Genomic DNA, 18,676 nt, shown 5'->3' on the forward strand with positions numbered 1-18,676 from the left:
AAAAAAATGGTCAACAGCAAGGCTCCGACCTGCAAGGATGAAATCAAAGAGAGTTGGCACCAAATTGATGAAGAATACTGTTTGTCACTCATCAAGTCCATGCCTCAGAGACTGCAAGCTGTCATAAAAGCCAGAGGTGGTGCTACTAAATACTAGAGATGTGTTTTGATTGTTATTTCTTTGTTCGTTTCTCATGATTCAATTCCCCCCCCCCTAAGAATGGAATGATTCCATATATATTTCCAGGCACTTTCTATATAAAATTAACATTTACTGACCATCACAATGTTTTTTATTCATTTCTTTTAGTATTTCTGAATGCTAGAGTTAAACTTTTGAAGTAATTCATTATTTTTTCAAGCTTTTTATCTGAGCTTGTTCTACATGATAAAATGTCTGAGTGAGTGCTCGTCCGAGACTGATGATTCCATACATTTTTCTTGGGGTTGTACATTTCAGAAGTATCGGATTGGGACTGTATCGCCATATCCTCAAAATCAGGTGAGTCGGACTCACATGCAAAAATAAGTGTTCGAGACATCCGTACTAATTACTACAGTTTATAATATCTCTGTAAATGACAAATTTAGACTTGGAAGCTATTTAAATACTGATGCACAGAGAAACGGAAATGTATGAACGCACACAAGAGTTGAACATGAGTTCATGGGAGAAGTATTATTATTAAGTGTAACACTCCCACACGTTAAAAACACAGGCAAAGGAGGAGCTGCAGCACAACAAGGGAAGTGAACAAATCAATCACTGGTGACAACTTTCAGTCACACAATAATCTTGTTTGTACTATTACAATACAGCATTTGGTTCAGACAATCTCAACTTTTTCTTTGTGAAGATTTACAAAGTACTACTCACTGTATCCTTTTGTTAGCTTGACATACTCAAAGTTATGTCTTTTTGACAGAGCTAAGCTATATAAAACTCAGTTTGTTATAATATGTTTTACATTTGGGCTACTGGAATCACACAGGATATAGTTGGTTTAAGTAAAACGAAAACAGGATTAAAAAAAAAAAAAAAAGAAGAAGTAGAAACAGGAGCACGAGACAATGAAGTTTTCTTTGGCTTGTGCCGCTCCACTGTGAGCATGTTATTAAGCTTTTGCATGATCAATGGAAATGTTTGAAGTTGCCCACTTCCTGTAGAGATAGCATTCATGCTATCTGGGCAGTCTGCCGCCCTGAAATATTGTCGGAAAGTTTGCTATCAAATGTGTTATCAGCAAAGACCTACCATTTGTACTTACAATGTTGGTCGATATCTTGCTTCATCCTTATCTGTGTTGGGTGGTTGTGATTTTTGTTAAGATGCGTGATAAAACTTTCTATGAAATGCCACAAAAAGTGACTTTAAACGATAGCAGGCCCTTTATTTTGGACACAAATCCCTCCAAAAAAGTGACAGAAAAGGCTTAATAATGAAACTAGATCCTAATTAGTCTTTCCTTTCTCAGCTGTCTTGAGCCCACCCACAAAAAAAAAAAAAAATCACATGAAGATGTCACACCCAGATTGAGCTGCAGTCTGCTAGCTTTCTATTCTTTTGTTGCCCAGTGAGCATTCTGTCATTCTGTCAACATCTACTAGCTAGCGCAACACTAGAAAGCTATACATGTTCATTAATTCTGGTTGTCACAACCAGAATTGCTGAAAAAGGGAGTGTTCCCTGATGTATTGTTTTAGGTGGAATAACCAAGGGTAAAAAAAAAACGGCCAAATTCGTTATTGCATATTTTGACATGGTCACCATTTCATAGCACCTTTAACTCCTTCAAACAGAGGTAACCATAGATCTACTCTAAGCTGCGAAGAAAAACTATTTTCTTTTTTTCTTCCAACATACTGCCCTCTTTGTCCCCCAGTGTGTCCATCACTACTTTTCCACTGAGTGTGTCCTCAGGGGCAGGAAAAATATCCACTCGGCCTACTTAGCTGTTGTGCACGAGCACGACTGTTTGTTCTTGTGTACAAGTTGCGTGCAAGCATGTTGTACTGCACATGCAATTGCCAGCAGTGACAAAATAATGCAAATGTGTGCTTTTAGATTTGGACGCAGAAATACGTACTGTATAAGCTCATTTGAAAGTAGCAGATAGGAAGCGGGTAATAAAGATAAGGTGGAAAAATGAGCGTTCGCGCAAGAACCAGTAGGCTATGTGTATTTAAAATTATTCTGCATTGATTTACCTCCCACTCCCCTTCGATTTAATTGTCTGCTTGTTGTTAATTAGGAATTGTCTGTCCCTTGCCACAAGCCCCCAGTGTGACGTCTCCCCTGACACACTGCGGGGGCTGCTTTTGTACTCTGCCGTACAGTCTGGGAGTTGAAAAAAAAAGATCTCTTGCGGTTCCTTTCAGAAGAAGGTCTTAGTTAGTAGTCATTTTTTTGGATTGAAATTACTATGGAAAAAAATGTCTCAGACAACGTTTAGTACAGCATCATGAAAACAAGCACGAGTGTGCCCAGGCACACTGCAGGCTGTGTGTGCATGCCCTCTCTTAGGCAACACAGGCATCAATAAATCCACAATTGATTCAAGCCCTGTTACAGAAAATGAAAAAATTACGCTATGAAGATACCTCTGTGAAGTTGGCCCCCAATCAGATGTAAATTAATTTTAAAAATGATGTCAATTGTTTGTGCTGTAAAAAGTTTAGTTTGTGCTTCTATTGTTTTTAAGATATTTACAATTCCTTTACAGGTCAATCTGAGGTCAACTAGCCCCCCCATTTGGAATAAAAATGGCTAAAAATTGTGTCAATCGTTTATGCTTTGTTTGTGCTGTTTTTTGCTGTATAAAGTTGCATTTGTGTAGCTATTGTTTTTGAGATATTCATTCCGAGTGATGACATCACACAGCCCACCATTTAATGCAAAATGGAACTGACATGGTGCCATTCGTTTTTGCTATGTTTGTGCTGTAATTTTTTTGTTTGTTTGCTGCTATCGTTTGATGGATATTGAGATAATAATTTTAAGTGATGACGTCAATTGCAGCCCCTCTGTCACGGCTAAAGGAGCGTGCCAACTCTCTCAATAACAGAGGGGTGTCCCAACAACTAGCGCAAACATAGCACAAATGGAGAAAAAAACGTGAAAATCCGAAAACCACAAAAAATGCAAAAAAGTACTCTAAAAGGCAGAGAGAAAAAAAAAAAAAAGTTTTCACTTAAAACAGTAAAAAAGCAAAAAAATAAATAAAAAATGGAAAAACACCAAAATGCCGGGGGGAAAATGGTAAAACTGCACCAAAACCGGGAAGAAATTAGGAAAAACTACGAAGAATTGAAAACCCACGAAACCTTTTTAGTCCTTATAGGACACTCATTGGCAGCGCCATTGATGGTGCTAGATGTCCAATCCCTTTTAACTGGGTGTGGCGAATGAGCAAACGTTCGTCTAATGCCATCGGTGGCAGCCAATGAGTTAACAAGGGAGGGACCAGATTATATTTCAAAATTATTATCAAGCTTCTCTACACAATTTCATCAGAAAATACATTTTCTAGTTTCCATGTTGTTACTGCAGCTCACAACTAGCCCTTTCCTTTGTAAAAACTCTCTTTCATTCATTTATTTCTCTTTCAGTCACTGTATGTCAATATTTTTTTAATAAAACAAGCACATAAGCAGTGTTGGTTTTGGCAGCCCTTTTAATTTTTCGTATTAGTGTTAGTCATTTGACCGATAATACTGTCATATTTTAGTCATCTGAACATGTGTTTGCCTTTGTCTAGTTTTTTTTTGACGAAAACTCGTCAAATTTCATCTAGTTTTAGTTAACGCTTACTAAAAATGTTTTCGTATGTAAAACGTAGACTTCATAATGATATTGATGGGACACGGGGCCGATTAATAGGGGGCGAATCTCCGTCAAAGCTGACCGAGTGGAAACACAGACAAAGAGCTTTTTTCATTGAAAATTCATATAAATAAATGCTTAAATCCCTAAATTCTTTATAGATATGGACGCAAAACAGTCTCCATGCTTGGTTATAATAAAAAAACAACGTATAGTTAGCATTTATTTTACGTAAATATGTCGAAGTATGATGCTAGTCTGTTAGTCAATGTGTTGGCTGCCATATGTATACAGAGATTTTTCGGTGAAAATTCTTGTGAATAAATGCTTAAATCCCTGAATTCTTTATAGATATGAACGTAAAACAGTCTCGATTCTTTGTTAATAGAGCAAAAAAACGGGCAATTAGCATTTAATTTACGTAAATATGCCGAAGAATGATGCTAGTCTGTTAGACAATATGTCGGCAGCCTTATAATAAAGAGCTTTTTACATTGAAAATTCTTGTGAAAAAATGAAAAATATAATAATTACCTAGAATCCTCAAACAAATCACTCCTGAGACAATCCTTCCTGTTTGTATGTGGTACAGCTTTTGTACTTTTCCAACCTAAATGTGGCGTTGGATCGCTGCATGTGTCGCTTCGACTGACTGCGAATAACTGAGACGGATTGTGGGATGGCCCCCTACTTGAAGGCGTGGCGCAGTGAAGGTCGAATCTGACCCGTCAATATCATTATGAAGTCTGTAAAAAAATGTTTAAAATTACTTCCAAAATAAATAAATAAATGAAGGCTTCCAACTATTTTGAAGGAACATTAACAGGTGAGCACATAGTGTAGCATCTACAAAGACAATGCCAACTTAGTGATAATACACACTCAGCAGGATGACTACATTATTTTTAATAAATTATGCCCACCTGGACGCCTCAAACTGTATTTAAAAAAAAAAAAAAAAAAAAAAAAACTTCCGAGAGTTTAAGAGGTCATTGCTAACACTGCGGGTTACATATAGTGTGTGATGATCACTCGGCCAAAGATGGTCAAAGACCGTGATAAGAAAAAAAAATCTTACCGTGTGTGCAAACCTCAACACTGGAGCGGACACTGCACTGGTGAGCTACGATGCAGGCTAACTACACATACATTGTCACACATTGTGAATGTGTGACAGAAACTTGAGCCTTTTCGTCTCGTTACCTCTCCCAAAACATGTTTATAGCTTTTTGTTGTCTCGTTATGATAAAAAAGCTGCACATAAGTACAGTATTTCTCATGTCAAAACAAAACAAAACAATACAGGATACTGTTGTCAAAAAACATGTTATTAAGAAAAACTGAGATCAGTTTTAGATTCTGCACCCATAAATTAAACCTAAAATAACAACAACAACAAAAGTTTTTTCCTAGTGTATTGTAACATATTGGATCACTTTTGGATTATTTATTATGAAACTGGGATTACAAGGTAATTGTCTAGATCTCACAAACCTGGCACTGCTCAAATGGACCCACGCACGCACACAATTATTGAAAACAAGACCTCATTTCAGACTTCTCCTTCTCTTGTCCTCACGCCACACAGTTTCAACCATGCTGAAATAATGTGATTTTATTTTAATTATATAGTGGATTTTTTCTGAATACATTCCTTTTGGGTTACATGCCAGATTTGATTAAATTAAGATGAGGGCACAGCAAATAAAGACTCACTTTCAATTCAAGCTTCATTTTGGAATGTGTATGAGAATATGTGTATCGTCTGTACACCGCAGGGCCTCGCCGTACTCTGAGACTAAATGGCGCTATTATTTATACTTTTGGGAAATATTTAGGAAAATTCAATTACACTTCCAGAAAATGCCCTCCAGGCTTCCTGCCGATGAGTTCCTGCTACTTTTGTGGCTGCAAAAACGCTTCTATTTTTTTCTCTGTTTATTGGCTTGTGTCTTGTTTTTCTGACGTCACCAGAGGTGGGAAGATAGACCAAAAATATGACTCGAATAAGAGTAGCAATATTTCAAAATGATATTACTCAGGTAAGTAGTCAAAAGTAGTCATCCAAAATAATGTTCTCAAGTAGTTAAAAGGTATTTGATGAAAACAATAATCAAGTAATGAGTAGCTGCTTAAAATGTCAGATTTTAGTTTTTAAAATAAAAAACAATGGTATATTTTTTCCCAGCACAACATCATCTTTATTAACTGTTATTATACTGTACTACATCCTCTTATATGACCATTCTAGGCCAAAAACCACTAATATAGTCAAATTCCGACTACAAAATAGTACTACAAAAATTAAATATCACACGTTCAAAGAGCTTGACTACCCTCTAGTGGACGACACATATTACCTACCATGAAATTAAAACAATCATATCTCCGTTTTTCCATGGTCTGTCAGTCCTAAATAAAAACTGGGCAAGAAGTAGAAAGCTGCACTTTTGAGTCACGTTGATGGCAGCGCTATGTCAAAAAATATATGTCGTAAATGGTGTTATACTTTTAGGGCTGTCCCAAACGACAAACTTTCTCCTAATTAGTCAGCCGATTATTTTTACAATTAGTTGATTAATCTAATAATTTTTTTTCTACTAATTTAATAATGATTTTTTTAAGCTTATTAATTCACAAAAAAACATTTTGGAACACTTCAATTATTTATTATCGTATAAATAATGAACATAAATTTCAATAATAAATCACAAACAATGAGGTCAAATGCTGCTGGTATTAACTAGTGCAAAAAAATGTAAACGGAAACACTTTGACTTCACCTTTTTAACAGGAGTCAAAACAATTCTTACTCTTTTTGTGGTATGTCTTTATTGTTCTTAATGTTAAAATGAATTGCAATCGGCCTCATGTCCCGGACAATCAACTTCAGAATACTTTGTGTGAAATCAGGTGCTCTTTCTGGTGTGCATTCCACATTTTTTGGGGAGGGGAAAAACTGTTCAACTTTTGTTTGTTTTAACCTGAAAATAGATAAGCAGAATGCATACTGAAATATTACCACAGTTATTTTCAATCAAAGGCACACATAGTCATAATAACAAAAATTAAATATATAGTATTTATTTAAGAGTATACTCCTATATGTATATACACAATAATACTTTATAATATAAAGAAACTAACATTAGTGCAGTCATGGATTACAGTAAGAGGGCCAGTGTTGGGTTTCCATATATATTTTATTATATATATATTTTTTTGTTGTTGTTGTTGTTGTTGTTTTTTTTCTTTTTTTTTCCCCAAGTGGGAGCTTCCATGATCCTAATAAATACAATATGCATGCCGTGCACAGAGATGTCGAGATCTACAACTTTCGAGAGCAGCAGCAGAGTAGATTAAAAATGTGAAGTATGTGGGGGGGGGATGATGCATGATGATACGACGCACATAAAAGCAACTTCAATTCAAAAAAATCGTTAGAAAGTTGTATGATTTACGATCCGCTAGCTTGTTGTTTCTTCTCGTCTCCCAAAATTACATCTGCATGACTGTGCTTTCAAGTGTTCATTCATAGCCGACGTGCTACCTTGGTATGCGAGTTCAGCTTGGCTAAGAGACACACAGTGGCACCTTCCATATTTCCCTTGAAATAATTCCAGGCTCTGGCCATTCTGGTCCACTTTTTTGGCTTTATGCCGCGTTCACCACTTGCATGGCGAGCGTCCTCCATTCTTAACTTTATCCGCATGTAAAAAATTTTTTAACCCCTCGTTATCCATCGACGGGCACAACGCATTTACGTCATCGATGACGTCGACAACGTTGACTAGTTGGGACAGCTCTAATATACATATATATATATATATATATATATATATATATATACAGTGCCTTGCAAAAGTATTCGGCCCCCTTGAATCTTGCAACCTTTCGCCACATTTCAGGCTTCAAACATAAAGATATAAAATTTTAATTTTTTGTCAAGAATCAACAACAAGTGGGACACAATCGTGAAGTGGAACAAAATTTATTGGATAATTTAAACTTTTTTAACAAATAAAAAACTGAAAAGTGGGGCGTGCAATATTATTCGGCCCCCTTGCGTTAATACTTTGTAGCGCCACCTTTTGCTCCAATTACAGCTGCAAGTCGCTTGGGGTATGTTTCTATCAGTTTTGCACATCGAGAGACTGACATTCTTGCCCATTCTTCCTTGCAAAACAGCTCGAGCTCAGTGAGGTTGGATGGAGAGTGTTTGTGAACAGCAGTCTTCAGCTCTTTCCACAGATTCTCGATTGGATTCAGGTCTGGAGTTTGACTTGGCCATTCTAACACCTGGATACGTTTATATTTGAACCATTCCATTGTAGATTTGGCTTTATGTTTTGGATCATTGTCCTGTTGGAAGATAAATCTCCGTCCCAGTCTCAGGTCTTGTGCAGGTACCAACAGGTTTTCTTCCAGAATGTTCCTGTATTTGGCTGCATCCATCTTCCCGTCAATTTTAACCATCTTCCCTGTCCCTGCTGAAGAAAAGCAGGCCCAAACCACGATGCTGCCACCACCATGTTTGACAGTGGGGATGGTGTGTTCAGGGTGATGAGCTGTGTTGCTTTTACGCCAAACATATCGTTTTGCATTGTGGTCAAAAAGTTCAATTTTGGTTTCATCTGACCAGAGCACCTTCTTCCACATGTTTGGTGTGTCTCCCAGGTGGCTTGTGGCAAACTTTAAACGAGACTTTTTATGGATATCTTTGAGAAATGGCTTTCTTCTTGCCACTCTTCCATAAAGGCCAGATTTGTGCAGTGTACGACTGATTGTTGTCCTATGGACAGACTCTCCCACCTCAGCTGTAGATCTTTGCAGTTCATCCAGAGTGATCACGGGCCTCTTGGCTGCATCTCTGATCAGTTTTCTCCTTGTTTGAGAAGAAAGTTTGGAAGGACGGCCGGGTCTTGGTAGATTTGCATTGATCTGATGCTCCTTCCATTTCAATATGATGGTTTGCACAGTGCTCCTTGAGATGTTTAAAGCTTGGGAAATCTTTTTGTATCCAAATCCGGCTTTAAACTTCTCCACAACAGTATCTCGGACCTGCCTGGTGTGTTCCTTGGTTTTCATAATGCTCTCTGCACTTTAAACAGAACCCTGAGACCTATCACAGAGCAGGTGCATTTATAAGGAGACTTGATTACACACAGTTGGATTCTATTTATCATCATCGGTCATTTAGGACAACATTGGATCATTCAGAGATCCTCACTGAACTTCTGGAGTGAGTTTGCTGCACTGAAAGTAAAGGGTCCGAATAATATTGCACGCCCCACTTTTCAGTTTTTTATTTGTTAAAAAAGTTTAAATTATCCAATAAATGTTGTTCCACTTCACGATTGTGTCCCACTTGTTGTTCATTCTTGACAAAAAAATTAAATTTCATATCTTTATGTTTGAAGCCTGAAATGTGGCGAAAGGTTGCAAGATCCAAGGGGGCCGAATACTTTTGCAAGGCACTGTATATCTCTCTCTCTCTCTCTCTCTCTCTCTCTCTCTCTCTCTCTCTATATATATATATATATATATATATATATATATATATATATATATATATATATATATCTATCTATCTATCTATCTATCTATCTATCTATCTATCTATCTATATATATATATATATATATATATATATATATATATATATATACAGTATATATATATTTTTTACAGTACTTCAAAGACCCCACATGACAGGAGCCCTGGAAATTACTCACAGCATGGGGTGCTAAAGACCGTTTTTAGTTTTTTCCATCCAAAAACAGCCGTTTCAGTCAAAATTTAACTCTTTCGCGCGTTTTCTCTATACCAGGAGTGCACAATGGCAGTGCATACACATGCTGGATCGTTTACATCAGTGGTCTCCAAATTATTCCACATAGGACCGCATTGGGTGCAGAATTTCATTCCAACAAAACAAGACCACACCTTTTTACCAATCTGTTGTTTTATAAGTGTAATCAGTTGATTGCAGTCAGGTGCTGCTTGTTTTAGTAGAAACCACATTGGTTAAAAGGTCCGTGCTTGATCGGTATGAACAAAAACCAGGACCCACAGCGGCCCTTGAGGACCGGTTTGGAGACCCCTGGTTTACATAATACTACTACTAGGCTACTACAAAGACAGCGTTCTATATCACCTACATCTGTGATGGAGTTTTTGTAATGAAAATAAAGGGCCTGTGTCTTATAATACAAACAAAAAATAATACATCTCCACAGCTAGATGGCACAATGCCACACAATTGAAAACTAAAAAATCTGCTGCTAACTGTTTCTAGCTGTGAGCTATTACAGAACTATCATCATAATCATCTTCATTTTCGACAGCGAATTGAATTTTAAAAAACTTGGCTGTTTTGTAAAGAAAAATTTGCTGCTTTGTCGGTATAATTGTAGGACTGGACTACAAGCTTTTTGTGTTGTCATGTGACTGTATTGTTACTTTTGATTGGCATAATGGAGTCATGTGATTAATGTTGCGATGTCTCATTGGTGAAACTATTAGAGCCACTCAGGGTTCCAGTGGGTCCTTAAAAAGTCTTAAGGTCTTAAAAATGTCTTAAAAAGCAAAAAGTTTGACTTTTAAAATGGTTCAAGAACCCTGCCGCTGTGCTGGTACAAAAAGAGTCAAATCAAACATGTAGAATAAAATAAAGAGAAATAATGTAATGACTCTAGTGTAGCCCAAAGTAAGAGTAGCATTTCTCCTTCACAAATCTACTCAAGTAAAAAGTGTGGCGTGGCAAAACTACTCTTACAAGTACATTCTTCTTAAAATGTTACTCAAGTAAATTTAGTGGCGCACATGTAATGTGTTACTACCCACCTCTGGACAGTATCGATCGACTAATACAGTACACGGCGTGATTGAAAAATCGTGGGAATAACCACTAATCTTGGTATTTAATAATCATGACATACACGGGTCAAGCTTGATAACACTGCAAGTGTAATACTAAGGTTCTGTTCTTCTTTTGTTCTCTCAGATTCGTGCCAGGACAAGGTGTGGTACTCTACCCTCAGATTGGCGATAAACTGGACATTGTATGCCCCCGAGTGGATGGTGGGGTGGGCGAGGGAGTGGAGTATTACAAGGTGTACATGGTGCCCAGGGAGCAGTTGGAGAGCTGCACCATTACCAAAGCGGACACACCGCTCCTCAACTGTGTCAAGCCTGATCAGGACGTAAAGTTCACCCTCAAGTTTCAGGAGTTTAGTCCCAACCTATGGGGCTTGGAGTTCACCAGGGGATATGATTATTACATCATCTGTAAGTAGAAGTCATATCTGCACTTTGATCCCTCTTGAATGTTTCTGATTGTTTGTCACTTTGCAAATAACCAATTTATTCTTGTTGTGTGATATTCGCCTGACGGTTTCACATCCTGAGGGAAGTTTTGATGGGGTTTAGTGAAGCCCTCCTGGGTGGTATATGGGAGGTGGACTAAACCATCTGTGTGGTGCAGAGGGGGATGTACTGAAGACATGGCCATCTGTGAGGCAGTGCCACTGCCATCTGTGTGCTGTCACTGTAGAAGAACGCAATATTTCTTTTTGTCTTGAAGAAACACGAAGAATTGGTGTCGTAAGTGGTTCAGATAGGGAAGGCATTGTTTTTCTTTTCCCTTCTTTAATCATCATTATCATGTGCCAATTACTATTTCATCATGCCCTCTTCACAGTTATTCATGTTTTATTTTTCACAGTTCTGCAATGATTACTTCTTTTAAACCCTTCCTTACATTGTGAGATTTGAAAATTCCTGTACTATGCGAGACCCACCATTGGATTTGTATGGAAATGAAAAGTGGCAGTAAAAATGGCCTTCATGCAATTTTAACTAAGAGTAGAGGTAGAGCCAGATTGAAACATTTCGACTGAGGTCGCCACTCTAATTTCTAAAAGTTAGGGGTAGATATCAGCAAATGAATCAGTAACAAATACAATTATAATTTTTTAAAATAATATGCACAAAACTGATTTGAAATGGCTTTGAAATTATGAAAACAAACAAACAAACAAACAATATATATGAATAAAGAACCAAATAAGCCATTCAACTGATTTTCTATTGCTTTCTTGCATTTAGCAATTGTGTTTTGTATTTTAAACTCCTAGGGTTGTTTATGTCATGACCACGTTTGCGTCCCAAATGTTAATAGTGTAGCCTATATGACCCAAAATGTCATGTCTGCTTACGTGGTTGCCAGATCATAAGTTTACATATACACTGCCGTTCAGAAGTTTGGGGTCTAAGCGACCCCAAAGTTTTGAACCGTAGTGTACCATACCATACCATTATGTGCAATGTGTGTCATTCTGTTTAGTCTTTCCATAACCTTCAACTTGGGTGGCATGAAATATCTCAAAGCATGCTCAGGGAGGGAAGTATAACATGGGCCAAAGCTTGCCGCAAACAACATACTGTAATGTTTAATAATCATTCTGCTTTGATTATACAGTGGTATCTCTACTGATGAAATTAATTGGTTCTGGAAGTAGTTTCTTAACCTCAAATTTCTGTAAGTAGAGATGCATTTTACATGTAAATGCCTTAATTTGTTTCAAGCCCCCCTAATTCAGACACAAATCTTTTATAAAACATAAGAATGCATCAAAAGATCTAATATATACGTGTTACAATTAGATTATTGCACAATAAACAAACACAATTGTGCATCATGTTAAAAAGAAAAATTAAAGAATAAAAATGATGGTTATTTACCTTTTAACTGCAGTCCTCATCTCCTCTTAACTCTCATCAATCACCAGTCGTTTGGAATTTTTGTATAAATTTGTCGGCCGCTTTGTGGCCGGCGCTACTTGCCTCATGCCGAGCAACAGACTGAATTCTGTTCTTCTTTTTCAAACCACCACACGATGCCTTAAACTCCCGGAGTTGTTCTTGCGCCAATGTTTTAATCATGTGCCGATTATTGATGTTTTACAGCCATATTCAACTATAAGCAACCCTTTTTCATGCTTTTCTATTATCTCTTGCTTTGTTTGTATAGACAAAGTATCACTTTTTTTCTTCTCTATTCCTCTTTTCACCATCACTGCCTTGGGAGTGATGGTGAAAGTTAATATGTGCACTAACGAGAAGCTGCCGAGACACCCTACAGCCGGAAGTGCTAATGAAAAGGACACCACTTACACATACAGTGGTATGAAAAAGTATCAGAACTTTTTGGAATTTCTCACATTTCTGCATAAAATCACCATCAAATGTGATCTGATCTTTGTCAAAATCACACAGATGAAAAAACAGTGTCTGCTTTATCTAAAAACACCCAAACATTTATAGATTTTCATATTTTAATGAGGATAGTATGCAAACAATGACAGACGGGGGAAAAATAAGTAAGTGAACCATCACATTTAATATTTGGTGCATTCCCCCCCCTGGCAACAATAACTTCAACCAGACCCTTCCTATAGCTGCAGATCAGTCTGGCACATCGGTCAGGACTAATTTTAGCACATTCGTCTCTACAAAAGTGCTGTAGTTCAGTCAGATTCCTGGGATGTCTGGCATGCATCGCTGTCTTTAGGTCATGCCACAGCGTCTCAATGGGGTTAAAGTCTGGGCTTTGACTTGGCCACTCGAGAATGTGTATTTTGTTCTTCTGAAAACATTCTGAAGTTGATTTATTTCTGTGTTTTGGATCATTGTCTTGTTGCAGCATCCATTCTCTTTTTAGCTTGAACTGTCTGACAGATGGTCTCAGGTTTTCCTGCAAAACATCCTGATAAACTTTTGAATTCATTCTTCCATTATTGATTGCAATTTGTCCAGGCGCTGAAGTAGCAAAACAGCCCGAAATCATGATCCTCCCTCCACCATGCTTCACGGTGGGAATATGAAAACTTATAAATATGTGGGTGGTTTTAGTTGAAGCAGACACTGTATTTTCATCTGTATGAATTTGACAAAGATCAGATCACATTTGATGGTAATTTTATGCAAGAATGTGAGAAATTCCAAAAGGTTCAGATACTTTTTCATCCCACTGTACATTGTACAATGTTAGCTAATTGGATGACAGGAAGCTGCTTAGCAATAGCCAATGGCAGGATAGCTATGAGTATGTAACTTTCAGTAAATTCTGGGAACTGTGCCTTTTGTAACCTGAAAATTCACACGTAACATAATGAGGCATTACACGAGGCTCCAGCACACCCGTGACCCTTGTAAGGATGAGTGGCTCAGAAAACAAATGAATGAATGAGAAGCCAAAATCACTGTAAATTTTCAGTTAATTACCCAGCGCTACACTAAACAAATAAAACTGATCTAATCACAAATTGTGTGTGTGTGTGTGTGTGTGTGTGTCACAGTGTGCACCTGCTGAAAGACCTCAGAGGACTAAAAATGATAAGCTCAATTAACCCACACTTGCTTTCTCACCAAAACACTTCAGTTAAATATTGATAGGTCAAAGTTGGTGTTTTATTTATGATGCTTCAACTAGTGATCTAATAGTGTGCTCCTATGCATCGCATCGCATCGCATCGCATCGTATATAGTGATATAGTAGTATTAGATTTAAAGATTTTGATGATTTTCTTCTCAATACATGAAATATATTTAAAGGTAAGTACTGAAAGCATGGGCATAAGCGGAGAACAAATGTGTGATGAATTTCTGAGTTATATCCAGAAAGTCATTGTTCGCCCGAGTATTTTAAGCAGGTCTAAAATCGAATTGGGTGTCGTCACAGGCTCGGGTGTTGGGACGTCGCGCTTTCTGACGTGCCCTCACTGCTATATAAAACTGAGCGCACCGCAAGTGGCTCTTCATGGTTAATCCATCAATTTTCCATTTTAACAAGGACCAATACTACAATTACTTTGATATGCACATTCCAAAATTCACTAAGAAACATGGTGTTGTCTTTTAAACTACTGAGAAACAAGCAAATAAAAAAGACATAACTTAGACCAGTACTTCTCAAATAGTGGGGCGCAAAGCGATGCTGGGGGGGGGCGCATCTGACCTGGCGGAACATAGTTTTTTGCCGTACTAGAATGACGTGTATTTGCATATCCACTCTTTGGGTGGCAGTGGCGCTCTCATTTTCGGAGTGTGCACAGTTTTTTTTTTTTTTTTTTGCATTGAACAAGAGCACACAGCAAAGAGCAGGATATAAGAAGTCTCCCGAAAGCAAAGAGGAGGAAATATGACAAAGCGTACCTAGCGTTTGGCTTCACTTTTAATAAAGTGGGAGACGAGGAAAGACCAAAAATGAAAATGTCCCTTAAACACATTAGATTACATACATTGATAAGCTGCTTGAATTCTTTTTCAGCGAAAACGTTCCAAATATTGCCCAGAATTGTCCCCCTTTTGTGAGTGCTACATCACTAGCGAGTACTGTTAGCATCATACAAGATGGCATTCCAAGTTGCTCAGTGTTGTCTCGGTCATGCATACAAGTGCTGCATCGTTTTTCTTTTATAATTTTTTTCTTTGGCATATTGTGCAAGTTAATATTGCTAATTAATTTAAATGAACATTTATGGATTTATTACATTTTTATTTTTCAGTATCAAATAGTCAAAAAATGCCTTGAGTGTATGTTTTTTTCCCCCAATTTATGCACTTTGTCTTTTCTGTTACAAACAAAAACAATGTCTATAAAGTTATACTTTAAGTAAGTTGATCTATATTTTTTTCTTTAATGTTAACAAGGAATAATGTTATGCTGAGGTGTGCTTATAATAATTTTATAGACAAATTATTAGAGGTGGGAATGTTGGGGCACGTAACGATTCGACCCCCCGTTTTTAATGTGATGTACATTAGTTCCAAAATTGGTCAAAAATCCTCTCAGGCTAAACCAAACTAATATTTCAGTATCAAGGTAACAGTTAAACACACAAAATAAAATAGTCAAGTCCCCATTCTGTATCAGCAGCTTTAAACTACATTCAATTACTTTAATGCTGTGAATCACCCGTTAAAGTTGCTAAAATTGCTCCCGTTATTCCATAATTTCCCTTCTGTCTACATTCGATATGTCAAAGTTTTAAAACTGTTTCATCATTTAAAGATAGATTTAAGTCAAGATTTTACCAATTTAGGAGTATTTTAGATAAAAAGTTACCGTAATTGGGTTCGCTACAACAGAGCCTTCAAGAGAAGTCTACTGCTTTAAGATGGCGGCAGTTTACTAACGCCGGCAAGTCTTTTATTTCGCAACTAGTTCTCTATACATGTTCTAACCCCGCAGTTGTCTGTCATTTCGCATCTAGTTCTACATATATTGATATATATATCGATATATAAAAATAATGTTGTTTTTTTTTTTTTTTTTTATCTAGCGGGCTGTAGCGGCATGAGTTGAACATGATATTTACTCTCGGTCCGTTCCTCTTTGTGTCCCGAAGACCGCGCTGACTGTGTTTTAGTTCCGCTTTACCTGGTATAATTCAATAATCAGAATTTGGATGTTTGTGAATCCTTCTCGAATCTTCCACAGCTGAAGCGCGACTATTTTAAGAATAGGAAATTTCGCATGCCTCTACAACTTATACTATTTACAGTGGCGGCAGAAAGTGTGTGTGTGTGTGGGGGGGGGGGGGTGGAGGATGAAACATTTATCCTTCCTGGGGAGGGCGTAACAGAAAATAATTGAGAAGCACTGATTTAGAGCCACACAAATAGAGATTGATTGATTGTGAGTCAGCACAGGGAGGGGTGTGGTCTGAAGCACAGACATTGGACACGCCTACAGCGTCCCGGCAGTAACAGGCCAACCCTTTTTTCTCCCTTCTTAAATCCTTATTACATTTACTACGGTAATTAATTTTTTGTATTCATGCAAATTTGGCAGGCTCGTTAACAACCATCTTTACTTTTGCCCAATCAAACAATTTATTAATTTTTATTTTGACTGGACGGTGCCTTTAAATAATGAGAAACATGAGAGCGCAATTGCGTACTCACACAAAGAGGGAGGTGAATACCCAGAGACAGAGATGTGAGACACTGATAGTGTCCCAATGCTTGGGGTGCAGCTTAAGGCAGTTTCTCTGTGCACACACTGTTAAAATTTATGCTTCCTACAGCAACAAGAATCATCTCCTTGGCAGTATCTAGCTTAAATTAGATTTGTTTGTATACAGCCTGAACCAAGAATACAGTACATTTCAAATTCCCATTACGTTGCAAAAAACACATCCGTCTTCTGCAGGGTTAGGTTTAGATTTTAAACAAAGACTTTTCAACAACCGGTTTAATATTACTGGAAATCTTCATTCAACATCGTTTTTAAAAAATCCTTTTCCCCCCTCCAAAATGCCAAAGAGAAGATTAAAGAAGGGAAGAAAGAGAAGTTTCTCTTTTTGCACAGAGTCACGTTTTTGTGTTAATTGCCTCATTTTGTCTACCTCTTACTGCAGTTCTGCAGCTGTTGCAGCTGAGCTCATTTGAATTATGGCATTATGCCGTGATTACAGCGGTTATCAATGGTTGGTAGAGTAGACAAAAATGGTACTCAAGTAAGAGTAGTGTTACTTCAAAATAATATTAATCAAGTAATGATAAAGGAGTCATCCAAAAAAATGTACTCAATTAGAAGTAAAAAAGTATTTTATTTTATTTTATTTTTTAAATATTTTAAGACATATATTTTACTGTTTTGCATGTTTATTACTTTACACTGTAAATAGCTCCTCAATTTTCATTCATTCATTCATTTTTGGTGAAAAAAATACTCACGTAATCAGTACCAGCTTACAATGTTTGAATTTTTTTTAGATATTTTATTTTCTCAGTACATCATTTATATGATCTTTTATTATTATACTATAATTTAAACTATTACATGACCATATTGGCCACAGAAAGAAGCAAACTCCAACTAGAAAAAAATTGCAGTAATGAAACATCACCTGTCCAAAGACCATGAGTTCCCTCTAGTGGAGAAAACATATGTCCTACCATGAAATTAAAACGATCATTTCTCCGGCTGATCTTTGCCAAATAAAAACTGAGAGGAAGGTTGAAATCAGGCTTTCGAGTAATGCTGACTGTTATGTCAAATAGTTTCATTTTTACGGCGCATTAAAGACGCCACTAGATTGAATAGGCCAACATAATTATTGGACATACCAACTGCAAGCTTGTGTGTGTGGTCATGTATTCCAGTACTTCTCAAATAGTAAGGCGATGCCGGAGGTGGCGCATGTGACTTCATACTTTTTTGCCGTACTACAATTAAGTGCAATTGCACATTCGCTCAGTGGGTGGCAGTGGCACTAGTCTCATTTTCAGAGTGTGCGCAGAATTGTTTTTAACCAAACAAGAGCACACAGCAAAGAGCACTGGAGATATTAAGAGCTAAGACAAGGAAATATTACGAGGCGTATGTAGTATTGACTTTGACTTTTAATACATTTGGAGACGAAGAAAGACTAGACTTCATAATGATATTGACGGGTCACATCCATCACACACTGTGCCACGCCTTCAAGTAGGGGGCCTGCCCATATAAAGAGGAGTTATTCTCAAACACGCACGCAGTGATCTAACGCCAGATTTAGGATGAAAAAGTACGAAAGCTGTACCGCATACAAACAGGAAGGATTGTCTCAGGAGTGATTTGTTCGAGGATTCAAGGTAATTATTATATTTTTCGTAGCATTCATGCATTTTGAAACTTTGTGAAAAACATTAATGGGAGAAATTAGCCGCCACAGCATTGGCACCATAGTTTGCAATATTTACGTAAAATGAATGCTAACTGCATATTTTGTTTTCAGCTTTTAACCAAGAATCAAGACTGTTTTACGTCCATATCTATAAAGAATTCAGGGATTTGAGCATT

General features: G+C 37.3%; 1 protein-coding gene across 2 annotated transcripts in view; it reads left to right on the plus strand.

The window, feature by feature from the left end:
* efnb2a (ephrin-B2a) overlaps positions 1-18,676 on the plus strand; it is a 73,297-nt gene that overhangs the window by 14,201 nt on the left and 40,420 nt on the right. For both annotated transcript variants that reach the window (XM_057851957.1, XM_057851959.1), the window contains one exon: positions 10,829-11,112. In XM_057851957.1, the coding sequence (XP_057707940.1) occupies positions 10,829-11,112 (284 nt within the window). The remainder of the gene's footprint in view (positions 1-10,828; positions 11,113-18,676) is intronic.

The sequence above is a fragment of the Corythoichthys intestinalis genome, chromosome 12 (genome assembly GCF_030265065.1).
Source record: "Corythoichthys intestinalis isolate RoL2023-P3 chromosome 12, ASM3026506v1, whole genome shotgun sequence".
In the NCBI taxonomy this organism is placed as follows: domain Eukaryota; kingdom Metazoa; phylum Chordata; class Actinopteri; order Syngnathiformes; family Syngnathidae; genus Corythoichthys; species Corythoichthys intestinalis.